This window comes from Ornithorhynchus anatinus, chromosome 4 (assembly GCF_004115215.2).
Source record: "Ornithorhynchus anatinus isolate Pmale09 chromosome 4, mOrnAna1.pri.v4, whole genome shotgun sequence".
NCBI classification, from domain to species: domain Eukaryota; kingdom Metazoa; phylum Chordata; class Mammalia; order Monotremata; family Ornithorhynchidae; genus Ornithorhynchus; species Ornithorhynchus anatinus.
In genome coordinates, this window is record NC_041731.1 from 103,944,906 (window position 1) to 103,962,129 (window position 17,224).

General features: G+C 52.0%; 1 protein-coding gene across 1 annotated transcript; it reads right to left on the reverse strand.

Annotated features, from left to right (window-relative positions):
• Nucleotides 1-210: 210 nt before the first annotated feature.
• RPF1 (ribosome production factor 1 homolog) lies at nucleotides 211-16,954 on the reverse strand. The gene is made up of 9 exons (XM_029063099.2): nucleotides 16,697-16,954; nucleotides 12,938-12,994; nucleotides 11,928-12,008; nucleotides 7,566-7,661; nucleotides 6,865-7,018; nucleotides 5,149-5,231; nucleotides 4,098-4,279; nucleotides 2,913-3,039; nucleotides 211-510 (listed from the first exon to the last, which is right to left on the reverse strand). The coding sequence occupies exons 1-9, from the start codon at nucleotides 16,913-16,915 to the stop codon at nucleotides 469-471; spliced, it is 1,041 nt and encodes a 346-aa protein (XP_028918932.1). The 5' UTR covers nucleotides 16,916-16,954; the 3' UTR covers nucleotides 211-468.
• Nucleotides 16,955-17,224: the final 270 nt, after the last annotated feature.

Below are 17,224 nucleotides of genomic sequence, written 5' to 3' on the forward strand. Positions count from 1 at the left end.
TGTCCTCCCCGGGCCCGCTCCGCCCTCCGATGGGGTGCTCACCCACAACCCGTGGAAGCCAAGCCAGATGGGAAAATCCAGAGTTTGGGGTGTGGGGGAAGTCGAACGGAGGGGCTAAACCTACCCCGGGCTTCAGTTTTATTAGTTACCCAACCCCGTACTACTCGACATAAGTGAGAGAGGGCAGAATTAAGACCAGGGCTCAACAGACCTGTTAAAAATATCTTCCCAGACTCCTTTTATTTAGTTCCTCTGGCAGGAAGGATGTGACGTCAAAACCCCCCGCAGCTCGGCCGACTGCCGGCTGTAAAAAGTTCGAAGAATAAACAAGAGTAGCGTCTGTCTGCTGGCGAACACATCTGTGCTCCCAGCTTAGAAGAGGCTGTCAAAAATAACTTAGGTGCAGAAACATTCCACAGCAGCCAGGCCCAGGTGATGCATTCCACAAGGTACCGTTTCCTCTCTGCTTTATAAATGGAATTTCCTTCTACTCGTATCCATTTCACGTGGCTGAAATTTCAAACGGGGAAAAACTCGTCGTCACCGCGGTACTTCACAAACGAAACACGAGCAACTGAAATATTGGTGAGCGGCCTCTAATACTAATATATATCCACCCTTGACCGCATACTTAATAGTAAACCTAACTTCCAAGAGTCGAGGCCCGGTGCGGACACTTCTCTCTGCTTCGATTCCACCAGAGCCTTAAGCGACACGTCCTTACCGGGCCCCAAACGCCAGCTGTTTCCAACTTTGGCTTCCTCTTCAAAGCCCGCCTCTAGCCCCTAACCAACTTGCCACCTATTTCCATCAGTAAAATGGAAGCCATCAGGAGTGATCTCCCTAAAACCTGCATCTCTCCAGCCCCAAACCTGGCCTTTCCGATACTGCGAGGGGTAGAAATCCAGCTGCCTATTAAATCTTCTTCCGCCCCACTGCTCTGCCCCTTATTAAGATTCTTGCCCCCTCCCCTACAACCCTTTCCTATGGCTTTAAAAAAATACGGCAAAACGACCCTCCTTTGACCCCCGCGGCTCTCTCCGGTTACGGTCCCATCTCTCTCCGACCATTTCTTTCCCAAGTCCTCGAATGAGCTCTTTACGCCTGCTGCCTCCGCTTCCTCTCCTCAGCCCTCGGTGATCTCATTCTCGCCACCTTCACGCCTCCGGAAAATCGCCCCCCGACATCCTTCTGGCCTGCTACTCCATCCTAATCGCGCTTGGCCTCTCAGTTGCCTTCTACATTGTTTCTCCCCTCCCCTGGAAAAATCCTGAGCTTGGCTTCGCTGCCCCTGTCCTCTCCTGGTTCTCCTCAATGCCTTTCATCAGCTCCTCCGCCTCCCAGCTCCTAACTGGGGGTGGGGGGATCCCTAGAGGTTCGGTTCTGAGTGCCCGTCTGTTCTCCCACTACATCCACTCCCTTACAGCCGGAGAACAGAAAGGCACCCAGAACTCAGCTTCAACTTGGTTCCCTCGGCTTCAACTGCGATCCCGCGGAGGAAGATTCCCCGATCCCCCTTTTCGGCCCTGACTCTCCTCCTCTCCGGTCTTAGGCGCTTCATCCTGCTGCCGTCTCCAAACATCTAAAAAAACCAGACTCATCTTTTCCACCCTCAACCCTGTCCTCTCCCCGACTTTCCTATTACCGTAAACGCCACCACCCTCCTTGCCGTCTGACGAGCCCGAAGGCTTGGCGTGACCCCTCGACCCGCCTCTCTCGATGCACCCGCATATTCAATCCGTCACCGAACCCTGGAGGGTCTATCTTCACGACGTCGTTACGACCGGCCCGTTCCGCTCTTACGCTGATTCAACCGCTTATTCTAGACCGTGGGCCCGTTGAGGGCAGGGAACGTGTCCGCTATATTGTTGTGTCCTACTCTCCCAAGCGCTTTTAGCACACAGTAAGCGCTCAATAAATACAATCGATTATCCCGTCCCGCCTTGACTGCGCATCGGGCTCCTTGCTGACCTCCCTGCCTCCAGTCTCCTAACTCCAGGCCGTTTTACTAAGAAAAAAAATTCAGCTCGTGTCTCCCCCCCCGCTCGAGGACCTTCGGTGGTTGCCCATCCACTTCGGCGTCCAACAGAAGCTCCTTACCACCGCCTTTAAACCGTTCAGTCCCCTCGCCCCCTCCCATCTTACCTCACCGATTCCCTACTTCATTTACACCAGCCGGCCCAGTCTGCTCCGCCAACGCGAACCTACTCACTGTATCTCCATCTTGTCTATCTCGCTGCCGACCTCTCGCCCACATCCCGTCGCTGGACTGGAACTCCCCCTTGGCGTCGGACACATCCTCCTCCCCGTCGTCGCAACCTTATTAAAATCCTATCGCCTCCAAGGATCCTTCCCCGCCCGAGCCCTCGCTTCCGCTACTCCCTCTCCCTGGCACTTGGATTCGCAGCCTTTAACAACTCGATATTTACCCCACAGCACTCACGTACAATCCATAATTTAACCTCTGTCCCGCCTCGAGACCGTGAGCTCCTCGTGGGCGGGGAACACGTCTACCGAGTCTGTTATATTGTACTCTCCCAAGTGCTTAGTATAGTGTCCCGCGCCCGGTAGATGTGCCTGATTGATATGCACCCCTTCGGCGTTAACCGCTGACAAGCCACAGACGTGGCCAATATTAATCGATGAACAGTTTCTATTACCACGGGCACTGTAGTAAGAGGGTGGGAGAGTACGAGACAAGGCAGACACGATCCCGACCCGTAAGGAGCTTGCGGTCTACAAGGGGAGACGGACGTTAAAATAAATCACCGACAGGGGAAACGAGAGAGTCTGAGGAGAGGTACATAAGTGCCGTGGGGCGGAGTACAAATTCTCCTTCAGAGCTCTGGGTTGAGAAGAATATTGTGCCGCTTGTTCGCGGCAAGCATTTCGACTAGGACAGGCCAACATACCTTATGGACCCATTCGTATTCTCCGTATTTAGAATCAAAGGTTCCTTTCTGAAGAGACCTTAGTTTTAAGGTAAAACGTGGTCCCAGCTCTTGAATTCCTACTTTCTTCTCGCTCTTAAAAATGTACCTTCCGAGACAAAAGCCATGATGCCGCACATTAGTTTAAGAACAGAAAAAGCAACAAACTGCCCCATGAATTAAGGCTCCCGTAGCCCTTATCGGACAGGAGGGAAAAACCCCCTCAAAACTCCATTTTCCCAGGTGTGTAAAATGGGGATAACTGCAGTAACAATACTGCCTTGAAGAAGCACATTTTTTTTCCACGGGACACATGAATTTTTCTCAATAAACCTGAAAATATAACGTGGTATATTGTGGAAGCCTTGATCAGTGCGTATTTGCAGCGTGGCCAAGTAGAAAGAGCCTGGGAGCCACAGGGCCTGGGTTCTAACTCTAGCAACGTCATCTGCCTCCCATGTGATCTTGGGCAAGTTACTTAACTTCTCCGTGCCTTAATTTCCTCATCTGCAAGATGGGAATATAACGCGCTCTCCCTCGGAGACTGTGAGCCCCGTGTGAGACAGGCTGTGCGTCTCACCTGCTTACGTCGTTTCAATCCCAGTGCTCACCATACTGCTCCGCACCGAGTCGGTGCTCAACAAATGCCACATCGATAACGCATCGGTGTTTTTTCCCTCTCCCCCGTGAACTTTCCCGTAAACTTCTTGTGGGCAGGAAATGAGTTTGCCAACTCTGTTGTATTGTGCTCTCCTAAACGTCTAGTACAGTGCTCTGCACACGGTAAGCACTCAATAAATACCACGGGATAGACCGAATGACCGGGTAAGTGGCACCCAGAGTCTATTTCTGTTTCATCAAAGTCTCAATATTCTACTCACTCGCTATAGAATCCTAACTACCAGGTTTGGATATTGTCCCATTTGGGAATCGACGGTGGAGGCCAACAGTTTGAACGGAGCGAAGCTGTTCTGCGGGCCTGCAGGGCCGGGATGCTCGGCCCCGGTTTAGCCGTTGGCAGACCCTGGAGAGGAGGGGGTAGGACCCAAGCAACTGCCTCGCACGCAGGGGCGGGCTGCAGCTGGAAGCAAAACTTGAAATTTTGGAACCGTCAACCCTGATACTGCCCCTTGGAGTTAAACCTCGGCGTTAAAACTTTCATTTCACCTGTGGAATCGGAAAAAGATGTAATCCCGTTGGTTGTGGAACGTGGCGACTTGTCTTCCGATAAACTGAGGATCGTGTGGAAAGAGCGAAGCCAGCATCCGTCCGATGGAATGACCCAGGCGGGTGGTAAAATTATTCAGAATGACTTCAGGTAAATGCTCTGTAGGTGCCTTCCCCTTTCTCTGGAAAAGTTATCACGGGGTGATCACTACACGATAAGGAGGTTAAGGACGCTCCGACGGACGCCAACCCGCCCAGCGGCTATGCCTTTTTATGTTAAAAAAAAAAAAAAAAAAAAATCTTTTTCGGCCCAATTCCAGTTACGGAGTTTCACGCTTCAGATTTGAAAAGGGCAATCCGCTCAAGTGAATCTACGACTTGGATCTGAGAAGTCGATCGCACGATATCGTTTCACAGAGAGCTGGAAAATCAGAGATCGAGATCAACCCACAGAGAGGGAGATGGACCCGGTGACAGGTTTGGAGAAAGAAGGGGGGGAAAAATAGAGACAAGGAGGCAGATGAGAGGGGAAAAGGAGGTTCAGAAATAAGAACGGGAGGAAAAAAAAGTCAGGGCAAGATTGAGTCAGAGAAGCAGGCTGAAGAGTAATTAAATAGGAGAGTGCAGAGTTTGCAGATTAAGTGAGGGGGGGGGGGTAAGGACATGGGAAAGAGTGAGTAGGTCTGTTTTAAATTCACAGGTGGTAGTCACGGCCATTAGCTTCGATGACTCTTTCTAAATAAGACACTTTTATCTGGCGCAATTGCCTCAAAAGAAAAAAATCAGGCTCAGTTCTCTGAACAGAAAGATGGCTCGACTTCTCGTTACACTGGCGATGAATAACGTGGCGGTATAATTTTCTTACAATCACAAAACTGGAGAAGTTGTTGACATTTCTAAGTAACGGCGAAGGTCCTGGGTTTCCCTCGCCGTAAAAATCGCTCTCCGGAGAAACACAAACCACCGAGGACCCGAACCGCTAAGGCCCGACACGCAGGTACGGAGGGAGCTGAGGGGTGTCATTTTAAAAGACGCCTAACAGACGACTCACCTTGATTTCTTTTCGCAGACGAACGCTGCTCATTCTGAAGTGGGCGGTTGGGCCATTAGGCAGGTGGCTTAATACGAGACCGTCTGTTTATTCGGTTAAGAACACACATGCGAATTCAACTTGTAGATGAACGGGTGGGTTCTCGCGTGCTCGGCATAGCTACCAACCGGGTGGGAGAATAGGTCGGGATTAAATTTTAGAATTTCATTTGGGATAGATTTTTAATCGTGTGTCCCTGACAGGACTTAAGCGGCCACCCTTCCCCTCATAAAACCCCCTTCCGGATGAACACCGCCACCGAAGCCTAATCCCGGGCCTGTTGCCCCCGGTAATGAGGCCAGGGTCAAGGGGAGCCCCCAAACCTCCCCGGGAATCCAAGCTCATCGGAGACCGGCTGCTCCCAGATGGACTCTTAAGGAAATCTCAGGTTTCTGTCACACATTTCGGTAATCACAACCCAAAAAATCATTTAAAAAAAACTAGTCTCCCCGCCCGACTCTGAATGTACGGGCTGGCATGAGAAGCAGCGTGGCTTAGTGATGATGATGGTATTTGTTAAGCGCTTACTATGTGCAAAGCACTGTTCTAAGCGCTGGGGGGATACAAGGTGATCAGGTTGTCCCACGTGGGGGTCACGGCGTGGCTCAGTGGAAAGAGTCCGGGCTTTGGAGTCAGAGGTCATGAGTTCGAATCCCAGCTCTGCCACTTGTCAGCTGTGTGACTGTGGGCAAGTCACTTAAGTTCTCTGTGCCTCAGTTACTTCATCTGTAAAATGGGGATTAAGACTGTGAGCCCCACGTGGGACATCCTGATTCCCGTGTCTACCCCAGCGCTTAGAACAGTGCTCGGCACATAGTAAGCACTTAACAAATACCAACATTATTATTATTATTATTGTTCACCCCCATTTTACAGAGGGGGTCACTGAGGCCCAGAGAAGTGAAGTGCCTTGCCCCAAGTCACGCAGCTGACAAGTGGCGGAGTCGGCATTAGAACCCACGACCTCTGACTCCCAAGCCTGGGCTCTTTCCACCGAGCCACGCTGCTACAGAGCACGGGCCTGGGTTCTAATCCCAGCTCTGCCACTTGTCCGCTGTGTGACTTTGGGCGGGTCACTTTAGTGCTCTCTGCCTCAGTTCCCCGACCTGTAAAATGGGGACAGAGACTATGAGCTCTGGGTGGGACAGGGACTGCGTCCAACCCAATTACCTTGTATCTACCCCAGCGCCCAGTACAGTGCCTGGCACATAGTAAGCGCTAAACGAACATCGCCGTTATTATTCTTATTGTCATGACGACATGGATGGAGGGAAGGGAAAAAGACAAGGTGGCTTTTATCCCTCAATTACCCCGGGTAATTGTGGAACTTGTGGTCCGGGTCAAGGTGGGTGATCGGAACAAGCGCAGCACTCACCTTGGGCAGCTACAACGCCCAGGATCACTTTAGAATCTGGCCATTTTTATTTATAGGTTTCTGATTTCAATCAGTCGATTCAGTCCGGCGTTCGGTACAGCGCCTGGCACATAGTAAGCACTTCACAAGTACCATCATTATTATTATGTTCATTAAGTCACTGAATTTGGACCTACCGACTTCAGTCAAGATGCTCAAGGATCGTGATGGGAGAGATTTCAAGATTTTATCTTGGATTTAGCAGTAAGGGCAAGATTACCTCACACAGGACAACCGGAACAAGTTTATTTTTCAAAGGATACTCGGTACTTTGCGATCTTCGTTGATGACCATCAGATCGGTGAAATCTCTTGCGACGCACTGCGGGATGATTTTTTTCAGAGCCAGTCCCCTTCGGTAATAAACGTGTGAGTTTGGGATGACAGTGGACAGCTGCTCACAGAATCTCACGGTTCTCTGGAAAACGGAAATCGCAACTGCTAACTGCCTCAAAATAACGTGGCATCAGGTCGTCCCGCTATATCGCGCACTTCCAACGCGTGATTCGGACCGAGCGCTCCCGAGCTACGGGAGACCGTCCCTCCCGCGGGTAGAATCGAGACCAAACGAGCTGGACCGAAGAGACGCGACGTAGGGAGGGATGTGGTCGCGGGCCTGGGCACCGGTCAGTTTTCTATTCCCCGAGATTTATCAAAAACAGAAGTGGGAAACGCAAAGTGACACGGAAACCAATAGATGGGATGAAAAAGAAAACACGAAAGAGAGGCTGGACAGACCCCAGGCCCCAGGTAAGAATCTGAACCTCATCTCCACCGTATCATTTCAACAGCACCCCAGTCAATTCAAGGACACTGCATTTACGCTACACGAATCTTCGGTGGGGACCACGGGGAGCGTGGCGGGGGGGGGGGGGGGAGGACAGAGGGTCACATCCTTTGCCCTGACTTGACTTAGATTTCTCAACCCCTTCAACACTGAACATGACTTCGGGAAATAGGTTTACCCCACGAGGTCTGTCTGATGTTGTGATGAGGATCTTGGGAGACGTCTGTCTGTTGAAATATGAAGCGAACTCATCTGTCGCCTCGTCGTAGGTCACCTGAGAAGAAAAGGAACCAATTTACTAAAATATATTTACATACCTCCCGTTTGAGACGACTGAGCTTGGGGCAGGGAGAAAGGTGGGTTTCATCTTGATTTAACTCCGATGATGCCCCTTAAAGAGACTTTAACCAGGGACGTTTACGGGCCACAGTCTCTAAGAGACTTTTAGTCCACGGCCCTTAGACGCACGCGGTGAAATGTCTCAGTGAGCTGCTCCTTTAGAGCGTCAGCGCCTTGAGAGAGGAACCGGGTCTCTACCAAGCGGGAGACAGCGCTCAATAAATACTACTAAACAAATCAAATCCAATTTAATGTCCTAATACAAGTAAGGATTTGACCACAGTGGCAAAGTAACCCTTCTAAATGCTGTTAAAAATCTGCTCCCGCTTAATCGTCCCACCCGGATTTTAGCCAACGACTGTAGTCACCATTTGTCAAACGCCAGGGCCGGAAGGGACCTCCTCAAACATAATTTAAGTTTTTGCCCAGGGTGGACTTTCTTAATCTTTCTCCCCCGATTAGGCTGTAAACCCGTCAAAGGGCAGGGACTGTCTCTATCTGCTACCGATTTGTACATTCCGAGCGCTTAGTACAGTGCTCTGCACATAGTAAGCGCTCAATAAATACCATTGAATGATCAGTCAATGGTATTTATTGAGTGCTTACTGTGTTCAGAGCACTGTACTAAGCACCCGGGAGAGGGCATCTTTTAAGAGGTTTTTACACATCCACACTTCACTTCTACCTAAGGGTTCCCAGCCCGGAGAGGCCCCATGAAGCAGGATAGAAAACCGGCCTGGAAGTCGGAAGGACCTGGATTCTAATCCCGGCTCCGCCACTTGTCTGCCGGGCGACCCCGGGCAAGTCACTTAATAACAATAATAATAATAATGTTGGTATTTGTTAGGCGCTTACTATGTGCAGAGCACCGTTCTGAGAGTTGGGGTACACACAGGATAATCAGGTTGTCCCACGTGAGGCTCACAGTTAATCCCCATTTTACAGATGAGGTAACCGAGGCACCGAGAAGTGACGTGCCCACAGTCACACAGCTGCCAAGTGGCAGAGCTCCTCTGTGCCTCAGTTACCTCATCCGTCATTCGGGGATTAGAACGGTCAGCCCATGGGGGACACGGACCGTGTCCAACCTGAGTAGCTTGGATCTACCCCGGTGCTTAGTACAGTGCGTGGCACGGAGTAAGCACTTCAATACCATTAAAAGGAACAATCGAAACACCCAACAGGGACAGGGCCGGCCATGGGATGACGGCTCCTCCTCCTCCGTCCGAACAGCGACCACTCTGACCCTGGCTTTTACCAACTCAAAGATGTTCCTGAATCGGCCTTCTCTCCCACTCCACCTGTGTAGCAGGCTCCCTTTGAAACCTTGCTAGGCCAGTATTTCTCCAAATTTCACCGAGTACCCGTCTCCCACTGCATCAAAGAAAACTTACAGTTCTACCACCTCTCGCCCATCTTACATATTACCTTTATAATATCGCCAAGATCCGCCCTTTCCTCTCCACCCAAACGGCTACCTTACTGCTACGGGCTCTCGTAATATCCCGGCTGGATTATCGTGTCAGCCTCCTCTCTGATCGCCCTTCCTCCTCTCTCACCCCACTCCGGTCTATTCTTCACTCCGCTGCCCACCTCATCTTCCCGCAGAAACGATCTGGGCCTGTCACTCCCCTTCTTAAACACCTCCAGTGGTTGCCTATCGACCTCCGCTCCAAACGAAAACTCCTCACTCTAGGCTTCGAGGGTCTCCGTCACCTCGCCCCTTCCTACCTCTCCTCCCTTCTCTCTTTCTACCGCCCACCGCGCACGCTCCGCTCCTCCGCCGCCCACCTCCTCGCCGTCCCCCATTCTCGCCCGTCCCGCCGTCGACCCCCGGGCCACGTTCTCCCGCGGTCCCGGAACGCCCTCCCTCCTCACCTCTGCCAAACTCATTCTCTTCCCTTCTTCAAAACCCTACTTAAAGCTCACCTCCTCCAAGAGGCCTTCCCAGACTGAGCTCCCCCTTTTCCCTCTGCTCCCTCTACCCCCCCCTTCACCTCTCCGCAGCTAAACCCTCTTCTCCCCCATTTCCCTCTGCTCCCCCCAGCCCCCTTCCCCTCCCCTCAGGACTGTGCTCGTCCGATCGACTGTATATATCTTCGTCACCCTATTTATTTTGTTTAATGAGATGTACATCACCCTGATTCTATTTATCTGCTATTGCTTTAATGAGACGTTCTTCCCCTCGACTCTATTTATCGCCATCGTTCTCGTCCGTCCGTCTCCCCCGATTAGACCGTGAGCCCGTCAGAGGGCAGGGACTGTCTATCTGTTACCGACTTGTCCATTCCAAGCGCTTAGTACAGTGCTCTGCACATAGTAAGCGCTCAATAAATACTACTGAACGAATATCACCTTTGTTCCCGGGCCCCTCCGAAATTCACCTTCTAACTGTGCGCCAGAAGCCGCGGGGCTCAGTGGAAGGAGCCCGGGCTTGGAAGTCAGAGGCTGTGGGTTCTAATCCCGGTTCCGCCACTTATCAGCTGCGTGACTGTGGGCAAGTCACTTCACTTCTCTGGGCCTCACTTACCTCACCTGGTAAATGGGGAGGAAGACTGTGAGACCCCCATGGGACAACCTGATAACTTTGTATCTCTCCCAGTGCTTGGCGCATAGGAAGCACTTAACAAATGCCATCATTATTAGATCATTACCTCCCTCCTGACTCTCCTGCCTGATCCTTAGCTCATGCCGTTGCCCCGGGGCTAGATTATAAACACCCCGAGAGAATGGAGCGTGTGTGCCTGCTTCTATTTCACTCTCTGAAGCGCTTAGTACAGTGCTCTGCACATAGTAAGCACTCAATAAATACTACTGAACTCAGTATAATGTTTTATCCTCGGGAAATCAATCCATCGACGGTACCTGTCGAGTGCTTACTATGTGCAGAGCACCGTTCTAAGCCCTCGGGAGAGCGCAGTACGACAGGATTAGCAGACACTGCAGCAAGCTAGAGAGGGAGACAGACACAAATATGAATTCAAAACATCATATAATTTATAGATACGTAATAATGTTGGTTTTTGTTAGGCGCTATGTGCAGAGCACCATTCTAAGCGCCGGGGTAGATACAGGGAAATCAGGTGTGAGGCTGACGGTTAATCCCCATTTTACCGATGAGGGAACTGAGGCCCAGAGAAGTGAAGTGACTTGCCCACAGTCACGCAGCTGCCGAGTGGCAGAGCCGGGATGCGAACGTGGTGGGGTAGGGGGTGGCGTGAAAATCCAGTGCCCGAGGGTCAGAGATCCAAAGGAGGGAGAGGAGAAGAGGGAGAAGCGGCTTAAGGGGGGGAAGGCCTCTTGGATGCGGCCTTAATAAACCTTTGAAGGTGACGAGAGTGGTCGTCCGGCGTATATGGAGGGGGAGGGAGTTCCAGGCAAGAGGGAGGACGTGGGGAAGGGGTCGGCGGACAGACGAGACTGGGGCTAGAGGAGCGGAGTGTGTGGGCTGGGCTGTAGCAGATCAGCGAGGTGAGGTAGGAGGGGGAGAGCTGAGTGACTCAGGGCCGACGAAAACGAGTTCCTGTTTGATGCGGGGGTAGATGGGCAATCCCTGGAGGTTCTGGAGCAGTGGGGAGATGCGGACCGAATGTTTCTGTTGAAAAATGATCCACGCAGCAGAGCGAAGTACGGACTGGAGTGGGGAGAGGCAGGAGGCTGGGAGGTCGGTGAGAAGGCGGATGAATTACTCCCAGTGGGACAGGATCAGTGCTAAATACCACCGATTAATCGACCTATCTTGAAACCAGGTATAAGACACTTAAAATATACACGCACACACCTCTACTCACCAGAAGAGTAATGAAGTCTCACAGAGCAAAAGAGTCGAGGTCAAATTCTAACCATCTGGCTAAAACAACACTGAATAATTTAACTTGCTCGGAGGGGAAAAATGGGCAGTATCAATAAATAACGGCAAACGGGACAGAAGGTCAGGAGACTTTTCAGCGATCCGAGAATTCAGAAGCCTGAAACTCGTCCAAAAATTAGAGCACCTAATTAGGAACAGGACTGTCAAATTTCCCGCAGATATCAGATTTTGGAACTCCAAACCCTGATTACCCCCAACGGCGATTTACGAGACTACAGAACACTTTACGGCTGAATCGCTGTCATTCCGTCAACAATTCGGTGCAAAAACTCGAGCTTAGAAGCGATACAGACGAGTCGGATATTCCTCCAGGAAAAAAGAGAGAATTACCTCTTCGTCGTCAGGGTCCACGATCGTTTCATCGTAGACTCGCTGGTTGTCGATGGTCTTGGGCACCGGTTTGGGTGGCGCCTGGAGAAGAGCGCGGGAAAGAACGGAGTCATCTACCTTCTCTGGTTTTGCTCACGGCGGTTCTTTACGTAAAATTGAAACCGGCTCAAGACAACGCCGGACGGCGTGGACTTCTCCGAATCTCAGGGAGAGAGGAATGGCAGGTGGGGGAGGACAGAGGGGGCAGAAGCTGTTGCTGCAGGGGAATGGTAACCGTAGCGGGCAGTTGCAATCTCCTGCAGCAGTTGAACGCAGTGCAGAGCGGGGTCCTTGGCCCGCGGCACCGCCGACTAAATCCGCTCCACGCTTGGAGCCGAGGCGGGACGGCGGTCGGCTGGCATCCCGAACGGGCTCCATTTGCCCCACCCTGCCCTAAGATGGCTCGCAAAAGCCACTGAAACCGTCAGACGATCAGCAGGGCACGTTCTTTACTCGTTAGGGAATACGGGAGCAGGCGATTGCAACTGCCAAATCACTGGACTGTAAGCCCGTCACTGTTTCTATCTGTTGCCGAACTGGACAATCCAAGCGCTTAGTCCAGGGCTCTGCGCATAGTCAGCGCTCAATAAATACTATTGAATGAATCAGCAGACTAAGTTATTTATGCATGAGGGCCTACGGGAGGCCACACGGAACCGGAGAACGACGATTTTGCCCACCGTTCCCTTCCTCCTGCTCCAAACCATTTAAGCGGAGCTTCCGGTACCGTCGATGTCTCCTCTTTACTCTGGTAAAGCCGCTAACAAGTCATGAAACGGCCAAGCAGTCGGCTGGAGGGAAGAGAGGCCCAGAGCACCTCCACACTAGATCATCACCCTTGCACAATAAAATGCTAGCGTTAGATCTAGATCTACTGCCCGGGAAGCCACCCCAATCCACTGAAATAAGCCAACGGGCTAAAATGAAAAAAGATTTCAGGGTGTGAGAGAGAAAAGAGGGATCTCATTTACCTTATCTCCGAGTGCCTCTCTCTCCTTCTTTAGCTTTTTCTTGGCAGCCAGCTTCTCCTAGTGCACAGAGTTAAGAAACGATTCATTAGTAAGAGACTGCACGTCATCCATCCGTTCAGTCGTATTTTTTGAGCGCTTACTGTGTGCAGAGCACCGTACTGAGCGCTTGGAAAATACAATACAGAACTCCAGAGAGACTCTCACAGGTCAGAGCAGGGCATATTTAAAAGTATCAAACAGAAACTCAAAAACGATCTTCAACCGTGACGGTGCGACGTATCTTTACGTGACTTCTTAAATACAGGTGAAGGGGCAGCGATGCCCGCTAACGCCGCCGCTGCAAGAAATCCACGGATCACGCTATTTACGACAGCTGCTTCCTTTGATTGTCTTTGAGTCGGAAGGCCACGGGTTCTAATCCCGACCGCTCCACTCGTCTGCTGAGGCAAGTCGCTTCGCTCCCGCGTGCCTCGGTCACCTCGTCTGTAAAACGGGGACCGCGACCGTGAGCCCCCCGTGGGGCGGGGACTGCGCCCAACCCCATTTGCTTGTCTCCACCCAAGCGCCCAGCGAAGCGCCTGGTACATAGTGAGTGCTTAATACCATGATAATTACGATCATTAACGTATTACGTTATAAGTGAGGCCGACATACGAGGAGCCGATCAGACGCGGGAACCAGCGTGGCACACCCCATGTATTTTAAGGACAGAGTAAAATAAATCCCCCATCAGTGCCGCATCTCAGCGAAAACCTGGACGTCAAACGCCAAGCGCAGCGCGCCGCTATCAAGGAGAGCCACGGTCTTCGAGCGAAAGCTTCCCAGGGAAAGGAAGACACGGAGGAAAAGGCGGAAATAAAGCCAGGAGCTGCAAACATTAAGCACGCCGACGCGGGGGCCGGCCTTTCCGTGGACCCACTGCGGCTCCTCCACTTTTTCGGCCACACACGCCCTCGGCGGCCAACGTCGACCGTCTGCGCGGTCCTCTCTGAACACGAAAGGTGACTCCGTTTCCGCCGGTCCTTTAAAACCCTGTGCACCCCCTCGCCGTGATCCAGACGTGCTAATTTATTTGCCATTGTTTTTATGAGCTGTTCTTCCCCTTGGCTCTATTTATTGCCGTCGTTCTCGTCTGTCAACAGGGACCGTCTCTATCTGTTGCCCATTTGTCCGTTCCAAGCACTTAGTCCAGTGCTCTGCACATAGTAAGCGCTCAATAAATACTATTGAATGAATGATCGCGACGATCGGCCAGCACAGCCGACCCCAGTGCGGATGCTGGGGCGGATTCCGGACGATCGGATCGCACGCAGCGCCCGCCCCACACGGGGCTCGCAATCTGGAGGAGATTTCATATTTATTCCTCAATTCGCAACTGAGGAATCTGTGGCCAGAGCAGTCGGGTGTTTCGAGCGAGGCGTGGGAGTCGGCATTCGAACCCAGGTCTCCTACCGACCAAGCGATGGCATGGAGCTCTTTCCGTGTGCTCGGCACCGTACTAAGCACTTGGGAGAGTGCACTACAACACAGACGTGTGCCCGGCCCACGAGATTACAGTCGAGAGGGGGAGACGGACGTTTCCCCGTTTATTCGTATTAACGTCTGTCTCCTCCTCTAGACTGTGAGCTCGTAATGGACAGGGAACGCGTCTCCCGATTCGGTTGCACCGCCCTCTCCCGAATGCGTAGTACAGTGTTCTGCACAAAGTCAGTGCTCAATAAAGATGACTGATCGATATTAATCGGCAGGTGAAAGTTACGGGCCGAGGGTGTGGGGCAGGAGGTTCTTGAGTGGGGAAACCCCGACTGCAGGGTTTTTCGGAAAATGACCCGGGCAGCAGAGTGAAGTACGGGATGGACGAGGGAGGGCGGGAGCCGGGGAGGTCAAGCGAGGGGGTAGATGATAATAATAATGTTGGTATTTGTTAAGCGCTTACTATGTGCCGAGCACCGTTCTAAGCGCTGGGGTAGACCCAGGGGAATCAGGTTGGCCCACGTGGGGCTCACAGTCTTCATCCCCATTTTACAGATGAGGTAACTGAGGCACTGAGAAGTGAAGTGACTTGCCCAAAGTCACCCAGCTGACAGGTGGCTGAGCCGGGATTCAAACCCATGACCTCTGACTCCAAAGCCCGGGCTCCTTCCACTGAGCCACGCTGCTTCTCATAATAATAATAATAATTTTGGTATCTGTTAAGCGCTTACTATGTGCTGAGCACTGTTCTAAGCGCTGGGGTAGACACAGGGTCAGCAGGTTGTCCCAAGTGAGGCTCACAGTCTTCTTCCCCATTTGAGCAACGAGGGAACTTTGAGCTGAGCGGTTAGCAGAGTACCCAGCCGGGCTTGGGAGTCAGAGGTCATGGGTTCTAATCCCGCCTCTGCCACTTGTCAGTTGTGTGACCTTGGGCAAGTCACTTCATTTCTCTGGGCCTCAGTTCCCTCATCTGTAAAATGGAGATTAAGCCTGTGAGCCCCCCGGGGGACAACCTGATTACCTGGTATTTACCCCAGCGCTTAGAACAGTGCTTGGCACACAGCAAGCGCTAAACAAATACCATCATTATTACTGTTACTATGTGGGCCAACCTGATACCTTGTAATAATAGTAATGTTGGTATTTGCTAAGCGCTTACTATGTGCAGAGCACTGTTCTAAGCGCTGGGGGTGATGCATGTGTTTTTTGCATGCTCTCTTGGGCCTCTCTCAATAATAATGTGGGAATTTGCTAAGTGCTTACTATGTGCAGCGCACTGTTCTAAGTGCGGGGAGAGATACATGTTTTTTGCATGCTCTCTTGATAATAATAATAATAATGTGGGTATTTGCTAAGTGCTTACTATGTGCAGAGCACTGTTCTAAGCGCCGGGGGAGATGCATGTGATTTTTGCATGCTCTCTTGGGCCTCTCTTAATAATGCGGGTATTTGCTAAGCGTTTACTATGTGCAGAGCACTGTTCTAAGCGCTGGGGGTGACGCATCTATTTTTTGCATGCTCTCTTGGGCCTCTCTCAATAATAATGTGGGAATTTGCTAAGCGTTTACTATGTGCAGAGCACTGTTCTAAGCGCTGGGAGAGATACATGTGTTTTTTGCACGCTCTCTTGATAATAATGTGGGTATTTGCTAAGCGTTTGCTATGTGCAGAGCACTGTTCCAAGCGCTGGGGGTGATGCATGTGTTTTTTTGCATGCTCTCTTGGGCCTCTCTTGATACTAATGCGGGTATTTGCTAAGCGCTTACTATGTGCAGAGCACTGTTCTAAGCGCTGGGGGAGATACATGTGTTTTTTGCACGCTCTCTTGGGCCTCTCTTAATAATAATAATAATGTTGGTATTCGTTAAGCGCTTACTAGTAATAATAATCATGTTGGTATTTAAGCGCTTACTATGTGCCGAGCACTGTTCTAAGCGCTGGGGGAGACACGGGGGAATGAGGTGGTCCCACGTGAGGCTCCCAGTCTTCATCCCCATTTTACAGATGAGGTCACTGAGGCCCCGAGAATAATAATGTTGGTATTTGTTAAGCGCTGACTCTGTGCCGAGCACCGTTCTAAGCGCTGGGGGAGACCCGGGGGAATGAGGTGGTCCCACGTGGGGCTCCCAGTCTTCACCCCCATTTTACAGAGGAGGTGACTGAGGCCCAGACAAGTCCAGTGCTCAAGCGCTCGGTCCAGTGCTCCGCACATAGTAAGCGCTCAGTAAACAGTACTGAATGAAAGAGCATTGAATTGTGAGCGGGAGGGGGGGAGGGGCGCGGCACCTTGCGCTGCTGCTGCTTCCAGCGCAGGAACATGAAGTGGCGCCGCTGCTTGTTCTTGATTTCGGAGATGCTGAAAGTCGGCGGGAAGAGGGCCGGGCCCGCGCCGCCCGAGCCGGAGGACGACGACGACGACGACGACGACGAGGACGAGGAGGTAGAGGCGGCCCCCTGCGGGCCCCCCGCTCCCTCCCCGCCGGCGTCCTCCCGCCCGTCCGCCATGTTGCCGCCTGGGCCTCCTCGGCCTCCTCCTCCTCCTCCTCCTCCTCCGCCGCCGCCCCTCACGCCGTCAACCGGAAGTGACGCCCGCCCCCCCTCGCCTTTACTTCCGGGGCACGGGCCGGGCGCCGGAAGTGACCCCCCGCGCGCGCCGCCCGCCCCCCCGCCTTCACTTCCGGGTCACCGGCCGGGCGCCGGAAGCGCCGCCCCCTCTTTTTTTTTTTTTAAAAAAAAAATAATAATGATGACGAGGGTGCTATTGGTTAAAGCGCTCAATAATAATAATGATGATGATATTTGTTACAGCGCTCA

Bases quoted from the DNA above. Each gene is read 5' to 3' on its own strand.
- RPF1 (XM_029063099.2), bottom strand. From the start codon at position 16,915: ATGGCGGACGGGCGGGAGGACGCCGGCGGGGAGGGAGCGGGGGGCCCG. The intron at 12,009-12,937 runs GTAAATGAGATC...GCTCTTCTCCAG, and splicing joins GAGAGGCACTCGGAGATAAG to GCGCCACCCAAACCGGTGCC. The intron at 511-2,912 runs GTATGTTGGCCT...TTGAAATTTCAG, and splicing joins AATACGAATGGGTCCATAAG to CCACGTGAAATGGATACGAG.